At 38.3% G+C, this 23,019-nt stretch overlaps 1 protein-coding gene across 4 annotated transcripts in view; it reads left to right on the top strand.

The window, feature by feature from the left end:
* The window catches only part of LOC310728654 (casein kinase I), a 32,759-nt gene extending 12,165 nt beyond the window's left edge, over positions 1-20,594 (top strand). Inside the window, exons 2-14 of one of the 4 annotated variants that reach the window (XM_083546417.1) lie at positions 1,037-1,336; positions 3,226-3,266; positions 3,629-3,698; positions 9,430-9,581; positions 9,993-10,227; positions 10,358-10,443; positions 10,562-10,646; positions 11,767-11,915; positions 13,804-13,911; positions 15,135-15,245; positions 18,177-18,283; positions 18,541-18,564; positions 19,023-20,594. In XM_083546417.1, the coding sequence (XP_083402543.1) occupies positions 1,159-1,336; positions 3,226-3,266; positions 3,629-3,698; positions 9,430-9,581; positions 9,993-10,227; positions 10,358-10,443; positions 10,562-10,646; positions 11,767-11,915; positions 13,804-13,911; positions 15,135-15,245; positions 18,177-18,283; positions 18,541-18,564; positions 19,023-19,077 (1,401 nt within the window). In that variant the 5' untranslated portion in view covers positions 1,037-1,158 and the 3' untranslated portion in view covers positions 19,078-20,594. The remainder of the gene's footprint in view (positions 1-1,036; positions 1,337-3,225; positions 3,267-3,628; positions 3,699-9,429; positions 9,582-9,992; positions 10,228-10,357; positions 10,444-10,561; positions 10,647-11,766; positions 11,916-13,803; positions 13,912-15,134; positions 15,246-18,176; positions 18,284-18,540; positions 18,565-19,022) is intronic. The other 3 variants (XM_083546418.1, XM_083546419.1, XM_083546420.1) reach the window with 3 other exon arrangements.
* Positions 20,595-23,019: the final 2,425 nt, after the last annotated feature.

Genomic DNA, 23,019 nt, shown 5'->3' with positions numbered 1-23,019 from the left:
TTAACCGACAACCGATTAATGGCGTTACAAGGATTTTTTTTTCTGCCATTGTTTGAAGATTTCGGCCACTTTTCCTACGATGAGCGTCAAACCAAGAACCAACAGAAGCGCCGAACCTGTTGACGCAACAACGTGAAAGCACCTCAGGGAAAATGTGGAAATGCCAGGTGGACAGTACTCATGGCATGTCATGAACAATATAATATATTGTTTGTTCGCTGCTAGCTACGGATTGATCACGTATTGATCACGTAAAACGTCGGACGAGTCTTTTTCTTGTGTGCGTCAGTTTTTGACTGTTGTACAGTCTGACATTTTGAGAAGCGTGACATGGGGATCATGTTCGTATAGTCCGACAAGCAAAAATTGCAAAAGACATTAACCCGGTCTTTATTGTTTAATACAAACACGCAACTAAATTCATGCTTCATTCAATGTTGTGAAATAGACTAGTTAGTTATAGCAGTTTTTGTTACGGCTTAATACTGTATCATACTGAAGCAAAAAATATTGTCCCACGAGTGGCAAGGAAAGGCACAGGAAGATGTAATGGCAATAATAACGTAGTGAACACTGTCTCATGAGTTTCATGAGTCAATTCACAGGAAAGCAGTTAGCCACATCCCTAAAGGAAAACATTTTTGACTCTCGGCAAAACAATCTCTCCATCGCAGAATTTCCCCCACCGAGTCTTTATAGAGGTCATGATGCTTGTCAGCCACATGCTTTTGATGGCTGGTTTACCTTGAAGGGATTTTTTTCTTCAACACCATTTGCATGTGTTAAACTTGAGACTGTAAAAAAATGGCCAATAGCCTGGTTAATTACTTGTACATGATTTAAAAGTTATTTAACTGCCCTATTGAATGTTTTTTGAAAGGTTTCACTCTTTTCTTATAATTTGCAACATTAATAGGATGTGAATCATATATTGTCACAGGAAAATTACTGAAGTCTTCCTCTGAACTAACCTTTTAAATATGAATATGAAAACCAATTATATAAAGTATGCCAACTACCTTTTTTTTGTGCACAGGTCAGTTATCATGCAGTGAGGGGAGCTGGGGTGTGGTTCCTAAACCCCGTTAGCCCATGCCCACAGTGCCAGACTGAGGTGCTCTGTCAGGGGCCTCTCTTGCTCCCTCGGTGCCCGGAGCCATGGAGCACACGCGGGAGAAGGAGGGTGAGCGGCCGGCTCGGAACACTAAGACTGCTCAGAGCCGCAGCGCACACTCTCGCCCGTCCGGCTCTGGATCGTCTGGTGTGCTGATGGTCGGCCCAAACTTCCGTGTGGGGAAGAAGATCGGGTGTGGAAACTTTGGGGAGCTGAAGCTTGGTATGTTTTATCTGTGTTCCAGAACTAGTGTGACTAGTTTAACAAGTCATTACCTGAGAAAACCTGATGACTATGTGGGCAGTAGGTCTATAATTTGTGGTGTAACAATGTTCAAATTTGTCACAAGGTACATAATGTCAGAGTTTCATGGTTTGTTTGGGCTTGATATTGTTCAGTATGTGTGCACATGTATACTTCGATTCGCATTCATTTATTGAAGGGCTGATTTATTTTCTTCTGCATAGTAAAAATATTAGCAAAGTAATAGAGCAAGCAAAAAAAAAAAAAAAGGCATTCGAATTTCCTGCTTTTTGTTTTTTTAGTCTGTTTTTAAAGTTTCATTAAATGTTTTGTAGTATCACAGTGGTGGAATGGGTCTGATGACTTTCCAAAGAACGAGGAAATTGTTTTACATTTCTTTCAATATCTGATTCAATTTCTTTTTACAATAAATACCAGGTACATTGCTCTAACTGAGTCATTGAAACCACATTTTATATATATATATATAGATATAGCTCAAATAAAAACGTTCTTTTCGGCTTCTCCCGTTAGGGGTCGCCACAGCGGATCCTCCGCACGTTTGATTTGGCACATGTTTTACGCTGGATGCCCTTCCTAACGCAACCCTCCCCAATTTATCCGGGCTTGGGACCGGCACTAAGAGTGGCTGGGGATGGTTCCCTGACCGGGAATCGAACCCGGGTCGCAGCGGTGGGAGCGCTGCATCTTAACCACTAGACCACCAGGGGACCCATAGATATAGCTCAAATACCACTGACTAATTCACTCACTCATCACGAAATCTCAAAAACCACTGAACGGATTGCAATGAAATTTGGAACATACCTTCCTCTTGGGTCTTAGGTGCTCACTAAGAAAGGGTTTTGAAAAATTTGCCCTGGCTAACTCGCAAAAACGCGATTTCTCACGCATTGTAAACTCTTCGAAATAACAGTACGGATCCTAATGAAACTTAGTACATTGTTTCTTATTAGATGTTAGATGCACGATAAAAATTATTTTTAAAGTAGTTTGCCCTGTATCGGTACTACAAAGGGGTAGTACGTTATTTGTTGACGTTACGTTCTGATCTCTGATCATCCAGTCCTGCTCAATGCTTACTGCTTATTGCCATATTGCTTAGCGTTCTGCCTTCCGTAGCGAAGCACGGTTACTTTCAGCTAGTGTGTGTGTGTATATATATATATATATATATATATATATATATATATATATATATATATATATATATATATATATATATATATATATGTATGTATATGTACATTGTAAGTCTGTAGTTTCTAATACCACCACAGAGAAAGCCAAGCTCTGTATAGTTTTTCTTTTTTGTCACACTGACATCTGATCAAAAGTTCTTAGATAATGACCATGAAAAATAAAAACATCCAATGTATGACATACTCAGGATTTTTATCCTTGGTGCAGGTTAGATTGTTATGTTGCAATAAGACGTAATGCAGGGCTGTTAAGCAGGTGGCCTGTGGGCTGGATGCAGCAAATTGATGTAACGAGTAAAAACAGAAATCTCCAAACAATTTACCTTGTAAATTAAATTTATGGTGAATTTGTTGACCCCACAACATGCCATGAGCAAGTGAAATGGTTTTGGAGCTGAGGTCTTTTGTACCACTTATCCAATCCCCAGCTGCAGACAAATTTGGTCAAATGGTAAACTTCATAAACAGTTATAATCAAAGTTGAATGCTTTGTTCATTTTTATATTTACTTTCTCTACTCCAATAGTTGGTTTAGTAAAAGACTGGGATTATAAAATTCAGTTTTAGTAATTATTTAAAACCAGCCTAAACTCGGAGCAACAAGCCAGCTTGCAAAATATAAGTTTATTTTGTATTTTGTTGCAGGTAAGAACCTTTACACCAATGAGTATGTTGCAATAAAACTGGTAAGTTGGCAAAAGATTTCTCCCTTTTTTTTTAAAAGCTGATTACAATGTGCAGTTGTTAAATGATCATGTCTCCGAACATACAGCAAATGGTTTGCAACCTTTGAATGTCTAATATGATTTAATTGTCTAATTGTTCAGTTCACGTTTAGGGCATTTTTTTTTAAAAATATTTTTCAACCAAACCCAATATAATGTATATTACATCTGTATAAACAGTGATGTATGAATTACATTAGATAATGTAGTACTACAGCAGTGTTGCTGTTATAAAGGTGCATTTTAATCGTGCAATCTTGTATGTTAATCTATGACGTCACCAACGTGCAACCCTTCTGTTGGTTCTTATCCTTTTTGTACAGGAACCTGTGAAATCGAGGGCACCACAGCTGCATCTGGAGTACCGGTTTTACAAAACTCTGGGCAGCACAGGTGACTGACTTCTGTCTTTCTCTCTTTTTCTCTCTCTCTCTCTCTCTTTCATTTCTCACACACACTTTCTTTTTCAGCAAACAACACACGTACACAAATTCTCAAATTTATATATATATATATATATATATATATATATATATATATATATATATATATATATATATATATATATATATATATATATATATATATATAATGTATTTTTCGGACTATAAGCCGCTACTTTTTTCCCACATTTTGAAACCCGCGGCTTAAACAACGAAGCAGCTAATTTATGGATTTTTCCTGGGTTTTTCCCGGTTTCACGCATTTGGCAGATGCCCTTAGCCAGAGCGACTTACATTTATCTAATTCATAAACTTAAGCAGCTATGGGGTTAAGGGCCTTGCTCATGGGACCAGAAGTGGCACTTTGGTGTGACTGGTATTTGAACTCATCTCACCTTTAGATCCAAAGTCCTATGCTGTAACTACTAAGCTGCTACCCCCCCCCCCCCCAACACACACACACACACTCACTCACTCACTCACACATACACAAGTCCAGGTGCCAACAGCAGCCTTCAGTGTTGATGTGTTGATGAGACACATGCTCACTCTGCTGATAGAGTGCTCGTGTTAATGGGAGAATTTGTGTAACGTGCAAGTGTGAACACCAAGAGTCTCTTTTTGTTTTATCTATGGCCTCTCTCCCTGCCGGCTGTCTAAAGCAACAAAACTGCTAACAGGCTGTGTGTCTATGTTAGATGTAACCTAGCGGTTAGTTTTGCTTGGTGCCATATTTAGGTCAACAGTAGAAGATTGCATCGGAGTACACTGCAGTTAGGTTGTACACAGGAAGTTCAGTTTTGCTGTCGTGGCTTTGCTGTGAAGTGCAAGTCGTTTGTGACACCACTACATTTTCTTGCGTTTGTTATTCTTGAGGAATGTTGCAGTTGTGATTTGGTTTCCAAATTCTATAATATTTTAATGAAAATCATTTATACTGTGGACGAAAATATAAAGTATTTAAAAAAAAGTCATAGACCAGAAAATAATCGCCAATCAGTTTAATGGGAATGTCTATTTGCATTTACGCTGAATGTTTTACCATTAACAAGTAAAAGCACAAGGTCTGTTATTTACATGCAGCAGACATAGATTAGATGTCTGAACATGTACGTAGCTAAATCATGACAAGCTAGCATGACAATCAATATGTCTAAGCAACCAAATTCTGTTTTTAAAATCACCACAATCTTATTTATTTTGAGATTAGCAGCAGAATGCTTTAGAAAGTCATAGTACCTTGAAGAAAAAACCAAAACACTTTTTTACAACCATGGTGAACAGAAAAGCATCTCCAGGTGAACAACAGGGAAACCTGGAGTTAAGTGAGCTACAATGTTAGGCACAATGTTTATGAATAAGTGTTTTTCATTCTTTTAGTCCTTTCTGAGATGCTTTTTTTGCCAAGGTTACATTTCCCCTATTCAGATGTTTGATGTGGCCAATTACTGAAGACCTGGCTTGATTTTATTCATTGCATAAGATTTGATTGTGCATTTTGGACATTCCGTTCCACATTTATTCCCCATTTGCTGTAACTGTAACCTCCACTATTTTTAGAAGAAACTCCACTAGATTTGAGTGTGGCTCCAGTAAAGTCTGATGTAGGGTGAGGAGTCGGTGTAGGGTTGAGGTCAGAGCCCTACTGAATATCGGGCCATTCGAGATCTTCCACTCCAACACATGAACCATAGCTTCATGGAGCTGGGTTTGTGCACAGGGGCATTGTCATGCTGGAACTGGCATTGTCAGGTTTGGGTCTCCTAGTTCATGTTAAAGAAACACATTTTAATTCTACCACATCCAAAAACGTCCTACGGAATTGTGTGCCTCCAACTTTGTGGTAATAAAGTTTGGGGAAGATCCACATATGGCTAGACAAGTCATGTGTCCCAGTGCTTTTGTTCGTATACTGATTAATCTAGAATGTTCTAGGATGGTAAGAAGTGCTCCCCTGTAAAAGTTGTTCTTCTTCACCTGTCCCAGCAAAACACAACATAGCAACTCACCATCTTCACACACCACAGGACTTCAGCGTAGGTGTTTCAGTAGCACTTAAGTAGCTTTCTTGTATTTGCAGGATAAAAATAACCAGTTTCTCTTATTTGTCTGTTGGCAAACAAACCAAGGTTTTCAGCGACATTACTGACTTGTAGAACGGCATAATAATCTTGGTGTTTCTAAGTGCCGAAATATAAGAATACCACTCTGGCGTCAATACTTGTTCAAATACTTCCTTTGAAATGTTGGTGAAACTCAATAGCTAGCAAACTGTGCTAAATCTGTGATTAGCGGCATATACGTGTGTTGGGTGGAGCCTGGACACCCAGGGACTTATCATGCCATCTGGCACTGTGGACGAACACGAGAGAAACACGCACACAGAGTCTAACCGCGTTATTCCCATGCTGCGGGTGTAGGACTTTTGCCTTTCTGTTTATTCACCCATGTCTCCACTCCTTTAATCTCCACTGCTCCTTGTTTTTCCCACTGCTTTAGTGAGTCATGGCAGATACGTGAGCAGTGGTTTTGAGGGAAGTGAGTGGGCTGTGTGTGTGTTTCTGTTTGTAGCTGAGAAATTCTCTCTCTCTCTTTCTCATTTTTCCCTTGTGTACACAGTGATCAGCATTGGATATAATACACTAAAGACCAATACTTGATATTCAGGGGAGAGAGATTTTTCCTCATGGGAGAACGATTCCATCTCGCTTTCATTGCATGCATGAGCGGATCATCTAAAATGGACTTGTACTTAATTGTTTTCTCTCGACGTTTATTTGATACTTAAAATATGCACAAACCAAATCTGTAATGTGATGTGGAAATGTTAATCCTATTTAGCTTAATGCTTATACACATGCTTAATATAACTACCACTCTAGTGTCAGTCATTTTCTAGATGTACATGAAACATGGCCGAGTGAAAGGTTCAAGCCCGGTGTGGGATGGGTTGTGTTTTCCTCAAAGGCTGCGTGCCATGATTCATGGAGAGCCTGCTAAACTCTTTTCATGATTAATGCTGAAGTACAATGATATGCAGTCGCTGCAGCTAGCCGTTGGAGATTTGAAAAACAGTGAGTCAGCATTTAAGAGTAAAGGCCCGCTCGTACCTGTCATGTTTCTGAAGCGTTTTTGAACATGTGTTACCCACTAAATGATTTCAGTCCTGACAAGTCCTTTAATCAGTCCCAACTCCCTTTGACATGCATTAGACAGGTCATACATCCTGTTCCGAGTTGCTCAATACATTGTCGAGGCGCCACCAGCACCCCAGTACTATATAAATGCAGTAGATGGAGCAGTTAAACATCCAACCGTAAATCTAACCATAAACTTGTCATTAATGCCCGGGTGAAAGAAATGCATTAAGTATTTTTTTTTTTTTCTTTCTCGTATTAACATTATATTTTGTAGCTTAGCAATATTTTTTAATCGGGGGAAAAAATGCTAACCTGATTGTATTATCTGCATGAGCTTTAACTGAGAGACGTGCATCGAGAATTACACAGAGGTCTGTTACTGCTGCGTATGATGTAAATGAAAAACCATTAAGAGTTGCCACAGAATTGGAAATCCTATTTCCAGCTGCCTTTGGCCTCAGAAGTACTTCTGTCTTGTAGGATTTAAGAAGGACTCAGCACTAACTGTGTAATGTATTTTACACATTCTGTCATGTCATCTGGTTTTGGTGACGCATACAGCTGTGTATCAGCATAATAATGAAAGGTAATACCTTGAAAGATTTCATAGTTGCAGTGGTCGAATCTGACCAAGATAAGAGCAATTCCTTCAACCCGTGCAATCTTTCTTATTTAGTCTTTTCAATTATTGTGATCTGCACAGTAATGATTGATTGGACTGTATATAATTTACAAGCAAAATGCAGCAATCCTGATCAAAAGCCAGTAGTGTTTCATTTAACCAAAGCTGATTCAGGACTGTGATGATGCTTAATCCCTGAGTGAAATGTGTGTATTTCCTGGGCAAATATGAGCTCAGCTGCTGAGCTACAGCGTTTTATCGGATCTTGGTGATAGAAGGCTCGGTCGATCAATATGTATAGAATATCTTTATTTTTTACAGTGGGTGTGGGTCAATGTATTTTAATCAATGGTTGTAGACTGGTAGTTAAAAATTATTTAAGTACATAGCTAATACTAAGGGAGTTTATTATTTTTTTTAATGTTCACTGCTCCTGGTGTATCAGCAAGAATCTGGCGACCCGATACGTATCACGATACAGGGGTTGCGATACAATATTTTGCGATATTGTAAGCAAGGCTATATATTGGGATATTTCTTATTTCAGGAATAAGCGGAAATCTGTCATTTAGAGCACACCACCATATGCGCGTCCACACGTAGTCTGCCACAAAGTGTATCCATAAACTGAACATGCCGTTCCTGAGCTTTTTAATGCCGTTTTAACATAACAAATAACACGCAAACAAAAACATATTCAGTCAACGCTGCTATCACTTCCGGAGGTTATACCCCTAATCGTATTTACAGCAGCTCTCCCAGGAAATGGTTACTAACATTAGTAGCATGTCCTTATGCTAGTACTTCCTGTCACTGTTTGAGTACAGAGATAAGAAGACTGCTGTCTAACTAGCGGTTGGGATATAAATTTAAATGCAATATTGATATTGAAAAAAAAAAAATTGTGAAACTAAACAGTACAATATTGCAATACTCACGCGTATCGCTTTTTTCTTACACCTTTTCTTCTGGTATTATTTATTACAGAAATATTTATATCACATCTAGTGTTCAAGTTGATTATGAGGATGAGAAGTGTAAATTTTCCAGGCTTTTGGAATAAGGAAAATGGTGCTTATATACTGTATATCTCTGTGTAATTACATTATTGTTGTGAAATTCATACTGAAATTTCTGTATATTTATTTTTTATTTGACAAAGGAGATGTATTATAATATTAATATCCCCTCCCGATAGCACTGTTGCGTTATTCACTGAAAGAGATGACGAAGTAGAAATAGTAAAGAAAGCTTGGAATCGGGTTGCGTAGCAGCTTCTTTCTTCTGGTGCACCATAGCTGAAAGCCAGTTTCCTCTTTGCTTTCATTTACATTTATAGTATTTTGCAAACGCCTTTTTACAGAGCGACTTACAACTGAGCAGTTGAGGATTGAGGGCCTTGCTCAAGGGCCCAGCAGTAGCAGCTTGGTGGTGCTGGGATTTGAACCTATGATCCTCCGATCCAGAGTCTAACGCTTTAACCACTGAGCTACAACCTTCCTACCAGCCTTCAACTTGCCCTTTCTAATTTCTTTAGAGATTTCTTTTCTGCTTCACTTCACTTTGTTCAGTGTTTGTGTAAGTGAGCTGCTGGCAGCAAATGCAGAACCAAGATATGTGGCTTATCATCAACTATCAGCCAATACTTTCATAAGCTGCATCAGTAACTCCATGTAATCTTTGCTTTGTCTTGATTTATACTCTGGTCTTGACCAATATTTGAAAGGGAGTTTTAAACTGAGTCTCTAGAACATGCTTTTTTATTTATATATATAATTATAATGTTGCAGGAGCGTAAAAGAGTTTCGTTTTTATTGTATGAGAAGTTGTTAATTAAACCATCAAATTCTCACTTTTTTAATATTGTTTACTCTGTGTTGGTGAATAAAAGATACTAACTCGCTGTTTTGTTCTCTTAGTGGAAGGGTTACCGCAGGTGTACTACTTTGGCCCCTGTGGGAAGTATAATGCAATGGTTCTGGAGCTGCTAGGTCCCAGTCTGGAGGACTTGTTTGACCTGTGTGACCGAACATTCTCCTTGAAGACTGTCCTCATGATTGCAATTCAGCTGGTAAGCATGGCTTTCACTAACTGCTGAACAAGTCTGTCCTTTTGAGAGGTTTACAACATGACTCATATCTGACTGCACAAGTGGATTTCCACTTGTGGATTTTTTTTAATGGTTTTCCAACACACCTGATTCTTCTTGTGAAGGGTCTGTTAATCAGCTGACGAGTTGAATCAGACGTGTTAATGAAGGGGGAAAAACCGAAAATGAGGATCTTGCTGTCACTTGTCTATGCACCTGCTCATAATCATCATAATGATCTAAGTTTTTTTTTTTCCTGTAAATTTTAGTATGAAATTGAAAAACGTACTACAGTAACCTCAAATTTAGCATTGATAGTTAGTTCAGGTGGACCAAATGTAAATTGTTGGCTATTAAAAATATTTTTTTCGGGTTGTTTTTCTGTGTGTGCAGATAACTCGGATGGAATACGTTCACTCAAAAAACCTCATCTATCGGGACGTCAAGCCGGAAAACTTCCTAATCGGGCGACAGGGCAGTAAAAAAGAGCACATCATCCACATAATTGACTTTGGTCTTGCAAAAGAATACATCGACCCAGAGACAAAAAAACACATACCATACAGAGAACACAAGAGCCTGACTGGCACGGCACGTTACATGTCCATCAACACACATTTGGGAAAAGGTACGTGCAGACGCACACACAAACACATGACTTCCAAAGCTGAATGGATTTATACACACCGGCCTTGAGTATTATTTCAGTGTGCTAAATGTAATCATCACTTACTTTGCTTTAACCATCTTTTTTTAAGAGCAAAGTCGACGGGATGACCTGGAAGCACTTGGCCACATGTTTATGTACTTCTTGAGAGGTAGTCTCCCGTGGCAGGGGCTGAAAGTGAGTCTGACTGGTGGCATCATTTCCCTGGCCTTTATTTCCTGTCTTTCTTGACTAAGGCGTATCTTTCATTAGTCTGTTGGGATAAAGACAGAATGCTTTTCTCCGTATTCAACAGGCAGACACATTGAAAGAACGGTATCAAAAAATTGGAGACACCAAACGAAACACTCCCATTGAGGTTCTCTGTGAGAACTTTCCAGGTACGACTGAACTTTTATCAGAGCTAAATGCTAAAACACACCGCTAAAACAATCACTCACCGGTTTTAATTTAATTGCATATTCCTGTAAAGGAATAGCTCAGTGTTCAAAGGGTGGTGCGAACTCAGTGATTTACATTCTAAGTGCATTCTGTAAACTTAATATACACTGATCAGTCATAACATTTTGACCACCTGCCTAATATTGTGTTGGTCCCCCTTTCGTTGCCAAAACAGTCCTGACTCATCAAACATTAACAGCATTAACATTTTCAGCAGTTTGAGCTACAGGAGCTCGTCTGTTGGATCGAACCACACAGACCAGCCTTCGCTCCCCACGTCCATCAATGAGCCTTGACTCATGACCCTTTTGCTGGTTCACCACTGTTCCTTCCTTGGAGCACTTTTGATGTATACAGACCACTGCAGACTGGGAAAAGATCGGGAACAGCCCATAAGAGCTGCAGTTTTGGAGATGCTCTGCCCCCGGTCGTCCAGCCATCACAATTTGGTCCTTTTCAAATTCGCTCAAATCCTTAAGCTCGCCCATTTTTCCTTCTAACACATCAACTTTGATGACAAAATGTTCACTTGCTGTTTAATGTTTCCCATCAACTAACAGGTGTCATGATGAAGAGATAATCAGTATGATTCACTTCACTGGTCATAATGTTATGCCTGTTCAGTGTAAGCTGTAAGTCTTCTATCCCTATGTAAGGCATAATAATGGAACTCTTGATATTTTGAAAGTGTTCACTAGATGCATTAAGAAGATTTCTAGAGAACAGTCAGACTGTTTTATTGTATTAGATTTACATTTACAGCATGTGGCAGACGCCTTATTCAGGGCGACTTTTAATGATCTCATTCAAACAAATGAGCAGTTGAGGGCTTTTCTTATGGGCCCAGCAGTTACAGCTTAGTGGTGATGGGATTTGAGTTTAAAACCATCTGATCCAAAGACCACTATCATAACCACTAAGCTACCTCTAGTCCAATTGTATGAAACTATAGTCAGACGGATATTAAGGTTTATTAAAATGATAATGATGTACAGGGTTGTCAGTTTTGTGAACGTGCATTGATTATTCTCCTATGTTTTTTTTAATATATATTTGTAGAGGAGATGGCGACGTATTTGCGCTACGTACGGCGGTTAGATTTCTTTGAGAAGCCAGATTATGAGTATCTGAGGACTCTCTTCACTGAACTATTCGAAAGGAAAGGATATACGTTCGACTACACATATGACTGGGTTGGCAGACAGATTGTAAGTATTTACTGTAAAGTATCACAGGTATTAATACACTGGAACATTTTAATTCGTACTCTCAGTATTTGTCATACACACTTCCATCCCTTTCTGTTTCATTTGTGTGTGTGTGTGTGTGTGTGTATATAAATATAATTTCTTTTTTTTTTTAGTGTATGTGATTTCTTAACCTTCCTGATTTCTTATTTTTTTGCATATTTGTCACACTTTAATGTTTAAGATCATCAAACTAATATAAATATAAGTAAAAGATAACAAAAGTGAACACAAAATTGGAGGGTTTTCAAGCATAAACCGCCTTTTTAAGGTCATGCCACAGCATCTTAATAGGATTCAGGTCAGGACTTTGACTAGGCCACTCCAAAGTCTTTATTTTGTTTTTCTTCAGCCATTCAGAGGTGGACTTGCTGTTGTGTTTTGGATCATTGTCCTGCTGCAGAACAAAAGTTTGCTTCAGCTTGAGGTTACAAACAGATGGCCGGACATTCTCCTTCAGGATTTTTTGATAAACAGCAGAAGTCATGGTTCCATTTATCACAGCAAGTCTTCCAGGTCCTAAAGCAGCAAAAAAGGGTTACTTTTACTCCAGACGTAATGGGGGACACACACTTTCCAAAAAGTTCAACTTTTGTCTCATCAGTCCACAGAGTATTTTCCCAAAAATCTTGGGGATCATCAAGATGTTTCCTGGCAAAACTGAGAAGAGCCTTTATGTTCTTTTTGCTCAGCAGTGGTTTTCATCTTGAAACTTTGCCATGCAGACCATTTTTGCCTAGTCTCTTTCTTATGGTGGAGTCATGAACACTGACCTTGACTAAGGGAAGTGAGACCTGCAGCTCTTTGGATGTTGTTGTGGGGTCTTTTGTGACCTCTTGTATGAGTCGTCGCTGTGCTCTTGGAGTAGTTTTGATTGGCTGGACACTCCTGGAAAGGTTCTCCACTGTTCCATGTTTTTGCCATTTGTGAATAATGGCTCTCACTGCTCCCAAAGCTTTAGAAATGGCTTTACAACCTTTTCCAGACTGATAGATCCCAATTACTTTCTTTCTCATTTGTTTCTGAATTTCCTTGGATCTCTGCATGCTGTCCAGCTTTTGAGGATCTTTTGGTCTACTTTACTTTGTCAGTCAGGTCCTATTTAAGAGATTTGCACTCAATTGTACAGGACGTCTTTAGATGTGCTCTAATAACATTTTGCAATCCTTGAAGTTGGAAACCCAAACTAGTTCCAGCACTGCAATGCCCCTGTGCACACGTGAGCTCCTTGAAGATCTGGTTTAGATGCTTTTGAGAGGAAGATCTTGAGTAACCTGCTATAAAGCTCTGATCTCATCCCTATTGAACACCTTTGGGATGAATGTGAAAGCTGCCTGGACCCCAGGCCTCCTTACCTACATCAGTACATGCCTTTCGTAACACCATGGTGGCTGATTAACACAAATATCCACAAGCACACTCCAAAAACTAGTGGAACATCTTCCCAGAAGAGTGGAGGGATGCAATGCAATGGTCAAAAATCACATACCATACTTATGACCAGTTGACTTACTTTTGGCAATATTGTGTGTGCGTGTGTGAATATATATTAACCTTATTTTTATTCTTTATAGTTAGACTAATCTTTTATTATACTTTATTATATTAATTTTTTACCTTACTCTGTTTTTTATTTTGTATATTGTATTTCTATTACATTTGGACAGTCGTAAAAAAAAAATGCATTTCACTACATGTCGTACTCTGTATGAATGTGTATGTGACAAATACAATTTAAATTTGATTAATAGTTGGTCTGTAGTTCCTTTTTTAGTTGATATCTTTTTAAAATTGTAAATTTTGGTCTTGTAGCATCTGAACTTCTCCTGCATTTCTGTATGCCTCCTAGCCGACACCAGTTGGGTCAGTTCATGTGGATTCAGGAGCCTCGGCGATCACTAGAGAATCCCACGCCAACAGAGAACGACCTTCACAACATCAGCCGCTGCGGAACCAGGTACAAATCATCAGAGTAGTATATTAAAAAGCCATTGAAAATTTGAAGAGATTTGTTTGAAACTGAGTTATATTAGTTTGTAGGGCCGTGTTAGGTGTGCGCTGCATTGAAGGTATAGGGAGAGTTGATGAGAGAGAGTGAAACAATGAGCAGTGGAATCAGGAAGATAGCCTTGGAGAGCTAAATTAATTTCCATCCTGGAAAAGCTCCAGCCCCACCCCCCGGCCTCCAGCGGCACCACTGCATCCTGATTTGCTGGGCTGCTCGGGCTTCATTGGCTGAGTTGGAGTGGTGCTACTCCTGACGCTGATCTCTGACTGCACCCAGTGCTATAGTTGAGCCTATAGTCAGGAAGCATCTCGAATTGCTCGTCTAGTTAGTTATTGACTTCCCTGATCATAATTATACTGAAATATTTTTTTTTTTTTAATGCAACCCCTCAGAAAAGCAAAATATAGTGGTGTGATTCAAGAGATTACGAGTGACGACGAAATAGAAGCCGTGTTCTCCTGGCTTGTGTTTATTCATCACAATAAGCAGCCGTCCTCTGTCTCCATGGGCTTTGTGCGTATCACAAATGGATGAACAATTTGTCCAAACAGACAAAGGCTCCCATTTAAACCCCCCTGCAGTACAACAGACTAGCTTTAGCCTTGGAAAATGCTAACACTACAAGAGTGCATAGATGGGTAATTTTCCTGAAGCACAGCTTTGGTTTTTGTTTTGTTGGGCTTTTTTTTTTTTTTTTTTGGCTTGAGAGAATGGCAGAAAGGAGATATGAATCATGCTGAATATTGGCTGTTTGCATAATTATTTGGAAAATGCTCTTGAGCTCACTTGCAGGTGGTCCAGACACATGGCACTAGCCTATGCCTTTTCTGTTCTTTTCATGTCAGTTGGAGTTATTTTAACTTTTTTTCTGCTTGTGTGTGTGTGTGTGTGTGTGTGTGTGTGTGTGTGTGTGTGTGTGTGTGTGTGTGTTTTGCTCTACACTCTCCTTACCACATTGCTTGCATCACATTCACATGTCTAACACTTCTCTGTCCTGCTGCTGTCCTCTTTGTCTGTTTATTTTGTGCTGTTTATGTGCAATGCATGGCCATTCGACTCTCTCTCTCTCTCTCTCTCTCTCTCTCTCTCTCTCTCTCTCTCTCTCTCTCTCTCTCTCTCTCTCTCTCTCTCTTTCCCTTTTTGCTGTGGTCTTGGTGCTTTGTGGGGGTAAGACGGTCAGCTCGGAGCACAGGGGAGCATGGGACACTCAGCCTCATCGGCACACCAACCTGTCATACCTGAGCTCATATATGGCATCTGACCGGCATGGGGGCTCTGCACAGGTAAAGCGAGGATCTGCACGCACTGGCCCTCACCTCATTCCTGCCACACCACACAGCTAAAGCATTGCTGCTTATTTTCTTTTAATTTCACCCCTTTTCCCTTGCAAATAGCAGAGTGGTTTGTTACACTTCTCATGAATGCACACCGGTGTTATTCAATGGAGAACTTGCATGGAGTACACAAATATATGCTGTACATCTAAAACCATAGAAAAAGATAATCTGTGTGGAATAATAAATTGTTGAATTTGTTAAGGACAAATATATTGCTAAAAAATGGTTTAAGAACATTGCTGCACCTTTACAGTCATGAAGAGTTCCAGGGCCGATGACTACTGGTCCTTACTAGGGGTGTAACGGTACACAAAATTCACGGTACGGTCAGGGGGAAAAAATGCAAAACGTGAAATTGCTTGTCTTTTTGTTTTTATTTTTTGGTTACATTGGTTGAAAATTTGGTTACATTTAGAAAATGTGAAAATTTGGTTGAATTGGTTAAAGTCAATTACATTGATTAAATAAAATTAAATAAATGGAAAAATGTAATTATATAGTTTACATTTGTTAGACTCTATTTGGGCAATACAGTGTGTGTGTGTGTGTGTGTGTGTTTATACTTTAATTTTCTAAAGATAGGATCTACTTAACTGTTCTACTTATTTCAGCAGACTTTAACAAATGTCTTCATTCCTTTCAACCTTCATTCATTTACTCCCTCGATATGTGGAATTGCCAGGATTTTCTCCTTTTCTCCTTTTTCTCTGCTTAAGAATCTATAGCACTAGCATTAGCTGCTAGCCACTTCCTGGTTAGCAGCTAACGCTAGCATGCACGAAACAAATGTTATTTCCGGTACAGAGTGAGGAGTCACAGTGACACTGCGCAAACTCTAGTTTCTTTTTTATACCCCTTGCATCGTTTTGTATGTTTTAAAAGCTAATAATAAAAAAGAAATTAGCTCAAAGTGCAAGGTGGAGACTAAACAAAGTTGTAGTCCGTCACTTAATACGTTCCTGAGGAAACTCAGATTTTAAATATGTTCCACATGTAAAAAGGATTGCATTCCGAAAGCCCTGTATCGAAACATTTTATGAATACGTGTATTGTTACACCCCTAGTCCTCACTATTTCTTACAATAGATAATAGCTAACTGCTCGGGATTTTACTGTCTATGTTCAGCTGTTAAACAGTACCCTAACTTGTAAAAGCTGAACCAATGGCGCTTTCAGAAATATAAAGTGAATAATTAATTTGCATGTCAACTAATTTGCATATCAAACACAATTGTCATAGGACCTATATAGTGACTTTACAACCTGATCAATATTGAGAATTAATGTAGTGTTAATTGGCCCTAAATGTATAATTATAATCAGCCATTTAAAAGGAGCAAACCTTACATGATATTTGAGTTTAAAAGTCCTGAGAAAGAAGAACTGAGAGTTCTGAAGATTTTAAGCTCAAAGTTTGGGCATTTTGGTTTATTTTTGACTAAACGGTTCATGTACATTATACTCGGGGTGAGGAAACTGGCATTTTAGCAACTCCGATAGTGCTGCTGCATTATTCATTTTAAAGACTCTACACAACCCAAACTTTGTCATTCTTCCACATACACAGAATACAAAAGAACAAAATGTCATTACTAACTGACCAAGGTGCATAGACTGTGAAATAGCAAGAGTAATCATTAAACAAAGCAGAGTGCGATAATTATCAGGGAAATGTGATAAATATGAGGTTGAAATGTGAGAATGTGAGGAATGTGAGAGCAGACACTGGAAATGTAGTTTTGATAAGAATTACCTGTCATTATATATGCAATTATGAGTGCAAAGTAATGGAGAGTGTGTTAGAGAAGTGAAGAAAAGAGTGCAGGCAGGGTGGAGTGGGTGGAGAAGAGTGATAGCAGGAGTGATTTGTAGTAGAAGAGTATCTGCGAGAGTGAAAGGGAAAGTTTATAGGACTGTGGTGAGACCTGTGATGTATGGTTTAGAGTGGCATTGAGTAAAAGACAGGAGGAGGAGCTGGAGGTAGCAGAGCTGAAGATGTTGAGATTTTCGGACAGAATTAGAAATGAGTTTATTAGAGGGACAGCACATGTAGGACGTTTTGGAGACCAGGTAAGGGAGGCGAGATTGAAAGGGTTTGGACATGTGCAGAGGAGGGACATGGGGTATATCAGTAGGAGAATGCTGAAAATGGAGCCGCCAGGAAGGAGGAAAAGAGGAAGACCAAGGAGGAGGTTTTTTTTTTTTTTTTGGTAGAAGCTCCACATTTGGATGGTTATGGTTGGGCAGAAATACAAAAACTTCTGTTTTGTGCCTGATCATAGATGTGTGTGTGTGTGTGTGTGTGTGTGTGTGTGTGTGTGTGTGTGTGTGTGTGTGTGTGTGTGTGAGCATACTGCATGTGAAGAGTGCCAGTGATTGAGAAGAACTTCTACTTTAATTCTATTTTTGTACTCATGAGTCACTGTGCAGTGTGTCTGTGTAGTTTGTGTATATTTCTAGAGGCACTAAAGTATTATATCGGAAATACTTGATGCAGTTACACTCCGTCACGTAAACGAAAAGATCCGGAGGTAATTTTGAGTTGCTGTGGCAACTTTTGGAAAGTAAAATATAAATGCACTCGGTTCTGATCAACCAAAACAATACTGCAGAAAAAAGTTCCAAAATCTTTCAAATTAGCAGAAAGGGTCAAGAAAAATTGTGAGGTAGATTAGAATTAAAAAGGAATTTGAATGCTAGTGGAAGCGTTGGATTTGGACACATTTGTGATGACTATTTTCAATCCCGAATTCAATAAAATGTTATTTGACTTCTTTTAAAAAAAAATAAAAAAAATAAAAAAATGTTGTAACGTTTTCAAAGTTTTCTTGCTATCCAGATGAACTGCGTATTGATGGGACACGATTTGTGTTGCAGGTGATCAGCTCTACCAACGGAGAGCTGAATGCAGACGACCCTCTGGTAGCCCATTCCAATGCACCAATAACGACGCAGGCCGAAGTGGACGTCGTGGATGAGGCCAAGTGCGTGTTTTTTTTTTTTTTCTTCTTCTTTTTTCCTCTCCTCCTTCTCTGCTGTATTCGTGCCTCGTCTTTTTCTCAACTTTCTGCTGCGACACCTTTGTTCTTGCGGTCTTCCCTTCTTTGTTGTTTCTCTTTTGCACCATTCATCTATTTGTACTTTGTGCTCTTGCTTTGTGTGTGTGTATTGCATGTAGTTTCACTTCACCTGTTTGTGTGTACAGTATTAATCTCTATCTCTCTCTCTACGCTTTCTGTAGCTGCGTGAAAATGCTCAACTTGTGGTGAGTCTCCCTTTCCCTGTACTCATCCCAGTTCAGGGACGGGCACACAGGGGGAAACACTAGCGCTGACTTAGTGAGCTAATTCTTTACATAATGCAGTACTATCAAACTGGATGGACAGGGTGTCTTGTCTCTCACTAGCTAACTATATTGATTACTATTTGGTCTTGAGTTAACATCTCCATATTCGGTGTTCTAGAAACAGCAGCCCAGAAGTCGCCTGACACCGTGCCATGTTTCTTTCTCAACAGCATGTCTATACATTGTCTTACTAATGGCCATGTTGTTCTCGTCTTGTGCTTTGGGGTGTTTTGTTTTTCGTGTTGTTTTCACGCGACAACCTTCACTGATGTGCTTTCTTGTAAATGGTTTCTTGTAATAGATATTGGGTGTGACCTTGACAATTAATTTTGATCTTTTTTTTTTTTTCTTTTTTCCTTCCCACTCTCCCACCTCAGGTGCTGCTGCTTTTTCAAGCGTAAAAGGAAGAAGAGTTCCCCGAGGCACAAATGAGCCAAAATCTTCCTCTCCTTTCTTTCACTGCACTGCTGATGTGAGCCTGTCCACGGAGACACATATTTACAGCTGGAAAATGTTCAAGGCTTATACACACAGTACACACAGTGGCCCTGCAAGAATGTTAAAGCTTCTTTACAGTCCAGAGGCACCTGGACGAGACTGTCTCCCCTTTTGCACTCTTTTCATTTGCTTCTTCATTCTGATCTTTCTTTATTTATGTATTTTGATGTTTTTAACGGACATTTGCTTGTCCCAATGAAAATCTAGTCAGTAGAGGACAGTCATGCTGAATTATAATTATTTATTTTTTTTTCCTTTTTTTTCCATGAACGGTTGTATTTTGCTATGAACATTGAAACTTTTCCCCCAACTGTTAAGTCATTTCAATGATCTTCTCTTGCTTGGCCTGTTTTCTGTTTTGTTTTTCTTCTTTTGTTTATTTCATCCACCTGCTTTTTGGACAGAGAGGAATTCATCACCTGGTGGTACCTGGACTCGATAGCACAGATTACTTCCACGTTTTCTTCTACACATTCTGTGCCAGTATGAATATAAATGTCCGTTTACTGTATTCATCCCGTCAACACATAAGCACAGCGTCGTCACCGAATAACTCATTCAATGCGAAGTTCGAAACTCCACACCACAATAACGGTCCCAATGAAACGAACGTGTTACACTGGAGACAAATATTATTGCATGTCAAAGTGCAATACATACGTACGGTATGTATACGCGTATTGATCTAAAGTGGTTTTGCAAAGATGACAAGCTTGCGAAGGATTTTGTCCCCTAAGACCAAAATCTAAAGAAGAAAAAAAAAAAAGAATTTTACTCAATATATTGAAGTATTTATCCTGAAGGTATTTGTGGCATGTTTGATTAGGTAACCAAAAGCCATATTTCATGTATTTAATCGTATTGTAGTTTGCATGATCCAATCCATGGCTTCTCTTAATACATTTTCAGCAGGGGGCGTACTGTTCGTGAGAAAGCCCAAATCCAGCACCACTCATGTTTCAGCTTGCAGAGCACATTTGCTATGTACGGTTATATAAACCCTTTTAGCTTTAAATGTGCAATACTCATTCCCAAAGTCTTAAAAGTTCCAATTCTTTATCACCAATCGTTCCTTTCTATTTTTTTGTTTCAAATTTTTAAATAAGATAAATAAGATACAGAAGACGAGGCCAATCGATTAAATGTTACAGTAGGTTTATGTATATTGATGGTTTTTGTAACGTGGGATTGTGCAGTTAGGAGGAAGGAATTTCTCTTTCTGATTGTCAGCTCTTTCATGTCCCCTGCTGATGATAATGCCTTGAGTACAGAGCTGCATTCACGTTAGCCAGATCATACAAATGAATATTCCTGGTGAACAATACCAGACGGATGGAGGGTTGGACTTGATTGCTCATGTTCTACCTGTATGAACTCTGAGATGGACTGCAAGCCAGTCATAACATGGCATGTGATTTACCTGCAACTAATTACACTGAATCTTTATTAAATGTAAAGAGCATTTGTCTTAATCCCCATGATGCTAGTGAGCTGTTGGGTATTTGGTAAAACAGTGATTAAGATTGTTGCACCCTGACATACTTGATCGTTTAAGCGAAAGCTTAATGAACCTTCTATATGCATCACATACTGGATTTTCTTCCCTTGTTTTTTGCTTTGTATTTCCGCTTCAGTCCTAAAGCTACATTTTGTTTAGGTGATTATTTTCATTTGTATTTTTTTTTCCATGAGTAATCTAACAGCTGCCTGTTCATAGCATTAATTCTATTGCAAAACATTGTACTGTAAGTTTCTTTTTTTTCCTTTTTTTTTTTTTGTTTGCTTTTGTATTTGAATATGGATTATAATTGCGGCCTGAATGATGGATTTTTTTTTTGTTTCTTAAACAAAACAAACATTTATTTTGTATTTAATGATTGATGCCTCAAATGGAAACAATTTGATGGTGTGTTTGTGCATTGACAGTGCATATGAGTGTATGTGGTCACTTTATTTGTAATTTTATTGATTGTGAATATTTGTGAAAACTTCGATTTCTTTTATTTGGAGAACATTGAGGTCTCAACAGCACCTCCTGGTGGGGTGAATGACTGGATCTGTGCTTTTCTCCTAAATTAGCCATATATGGTTAAAAAAAACCCCAACAAAACAAACAAACAAACAAAAAAAAAAAATATATATATATATATATATATATATATATATATATATATATATATATATATATATATATATATATATATATGTATAATGATTATTTGTGCATAATCATTTAAGTTATGATTTTAAGTTTGGACACTGACTGAACCAGTGTTGAAATCATTGTATTAGCCGGACGTCTTCATATAAAGAGACTAGGGGACGTAGGACTGGATTTCCCATGTCGTGTGTTTAATTTAGTCGTGTATGGTTGATATTGAAACTGATCAGAATTTGTTTGAGCTTATATTATTATTAATTGAAGCGTTTTACCTTTACATTTGATGTTGATTTTTTTTTTTTTTTTGTGGGGCAGGAAGGATCAGTGCCTTCGTCCCCAAGTCAGTATCTGCTTTGAGTCATATAAACACTGGTTCATTGGGGCATTTGGATTTTTTTTTCTTCCCTATCACTGATTCCAGCACCATCAACATTTATCATGATTAATGTCTCGTCCACAAATCCACTCTTGTTTACTTACACTGTTTAATTCCCAGGTGCATTGTGATAATGTGCTCACATACAGACAAGCTGTACACATTTAGAGAGATCGTTCCTTATGCATAATCTACTCAACGCTACAGTCTTAAACCATGCTCTGGTTCCCTGTTCACACATTATGCCTTATTGGAGGAAAGGAAAAATGAAAAGAAAAGCTTTTTATGAAACTAAGTAAATAAAATAAAGAAATAACCTGGAATAAATCATTGTATCACATCACATAAAAAACTGATTATTGCAGATTTAGCTTGAGAGATTAATATTCAGACAGTACATTCTTTTGTTTAATCTCCAAACCCACACATATGATGGAACTGAAACCACTATTGAAACCATGTTGAAATCAGTCAGAATCTTTGTTGTAAATTGTGTAAGATATTTAATTGTTTGATGGTTTGATTTTGACTCTGCTTTGGTTCGGATACATGAAAAGAAAACACACTTTTGATCTCGTCTTGGACTAAATGCTTTTAATGAGAATTTCTAACAAGAACCTTTGTTCATGTACAGTGCTATCAGGGCTTAATGTGTGTCTGGATTAAAAACTGACCCCTTGAAATGTATTATTAATGTTGTGTGTTTAAAATTGTTGAATGTCATCTCAAAATTTTATTCTTATGCTTTACCTGTGCTAAAGGGCTCCAGATGAGAAGAATCCATTAGTTTGTTGTTTTGGATTTTATTTATTTTTGATTTGGGTTTTTTTTTTTTTTTTTTTTTTTTTTGGAAAGTTTTGTGTTCAGAAAGACAGACAGCCTCTCTGTGTAATGGCCATTTTTCAGAGGCACCAATAAACACTTTTTATTCCTTCCAAGCAGAGGGGTAGCTCAAATTTGGACCCTTTTTTAAATGTAAAATAAAAAATGATCTCTCTTACCCTTCACCTGGCGTCTGAGTCGTTTTTGTGTTTGAGCATCAGACTGGAATGAATTTAAATTAGATAAGATTAGATTAAACTTTATTGTCATTGTGCAGGGTACATGTACAGAGCCAATGAAATGCAGTTAGCATCTAACCAGAAGTGCATAGATATCTTATTTACAAGTGGCAGTGTAATAAATAAGGGTATGAGGTTATACAGAAGGTGTAGTAATATGCACATATAACTGAATAAGGGTATATATAGTGTGGTTTTTATATAGTGTAATCTGTTTAAATCTTTACTGTTTAAATCAATTATCATTTTAATAGATATCAGTGTTTGACTCATTCATA

This window comes from Silurus aristotelis (assembly GCF_946808225.1).
Source record: "Silurus aristotelis genome assembly, chromosome: 7".
NCBI classification, from domain to species: domain Eukaryota; kingdom Metazoa; phylum Chordata; class Actinopteri; order Siluriformes; family Siluridae; genus Silurus; species Silurus aristotelis.
This window is presented reverse-complemented; position numbering and strand designations above follow the sequence as displayed.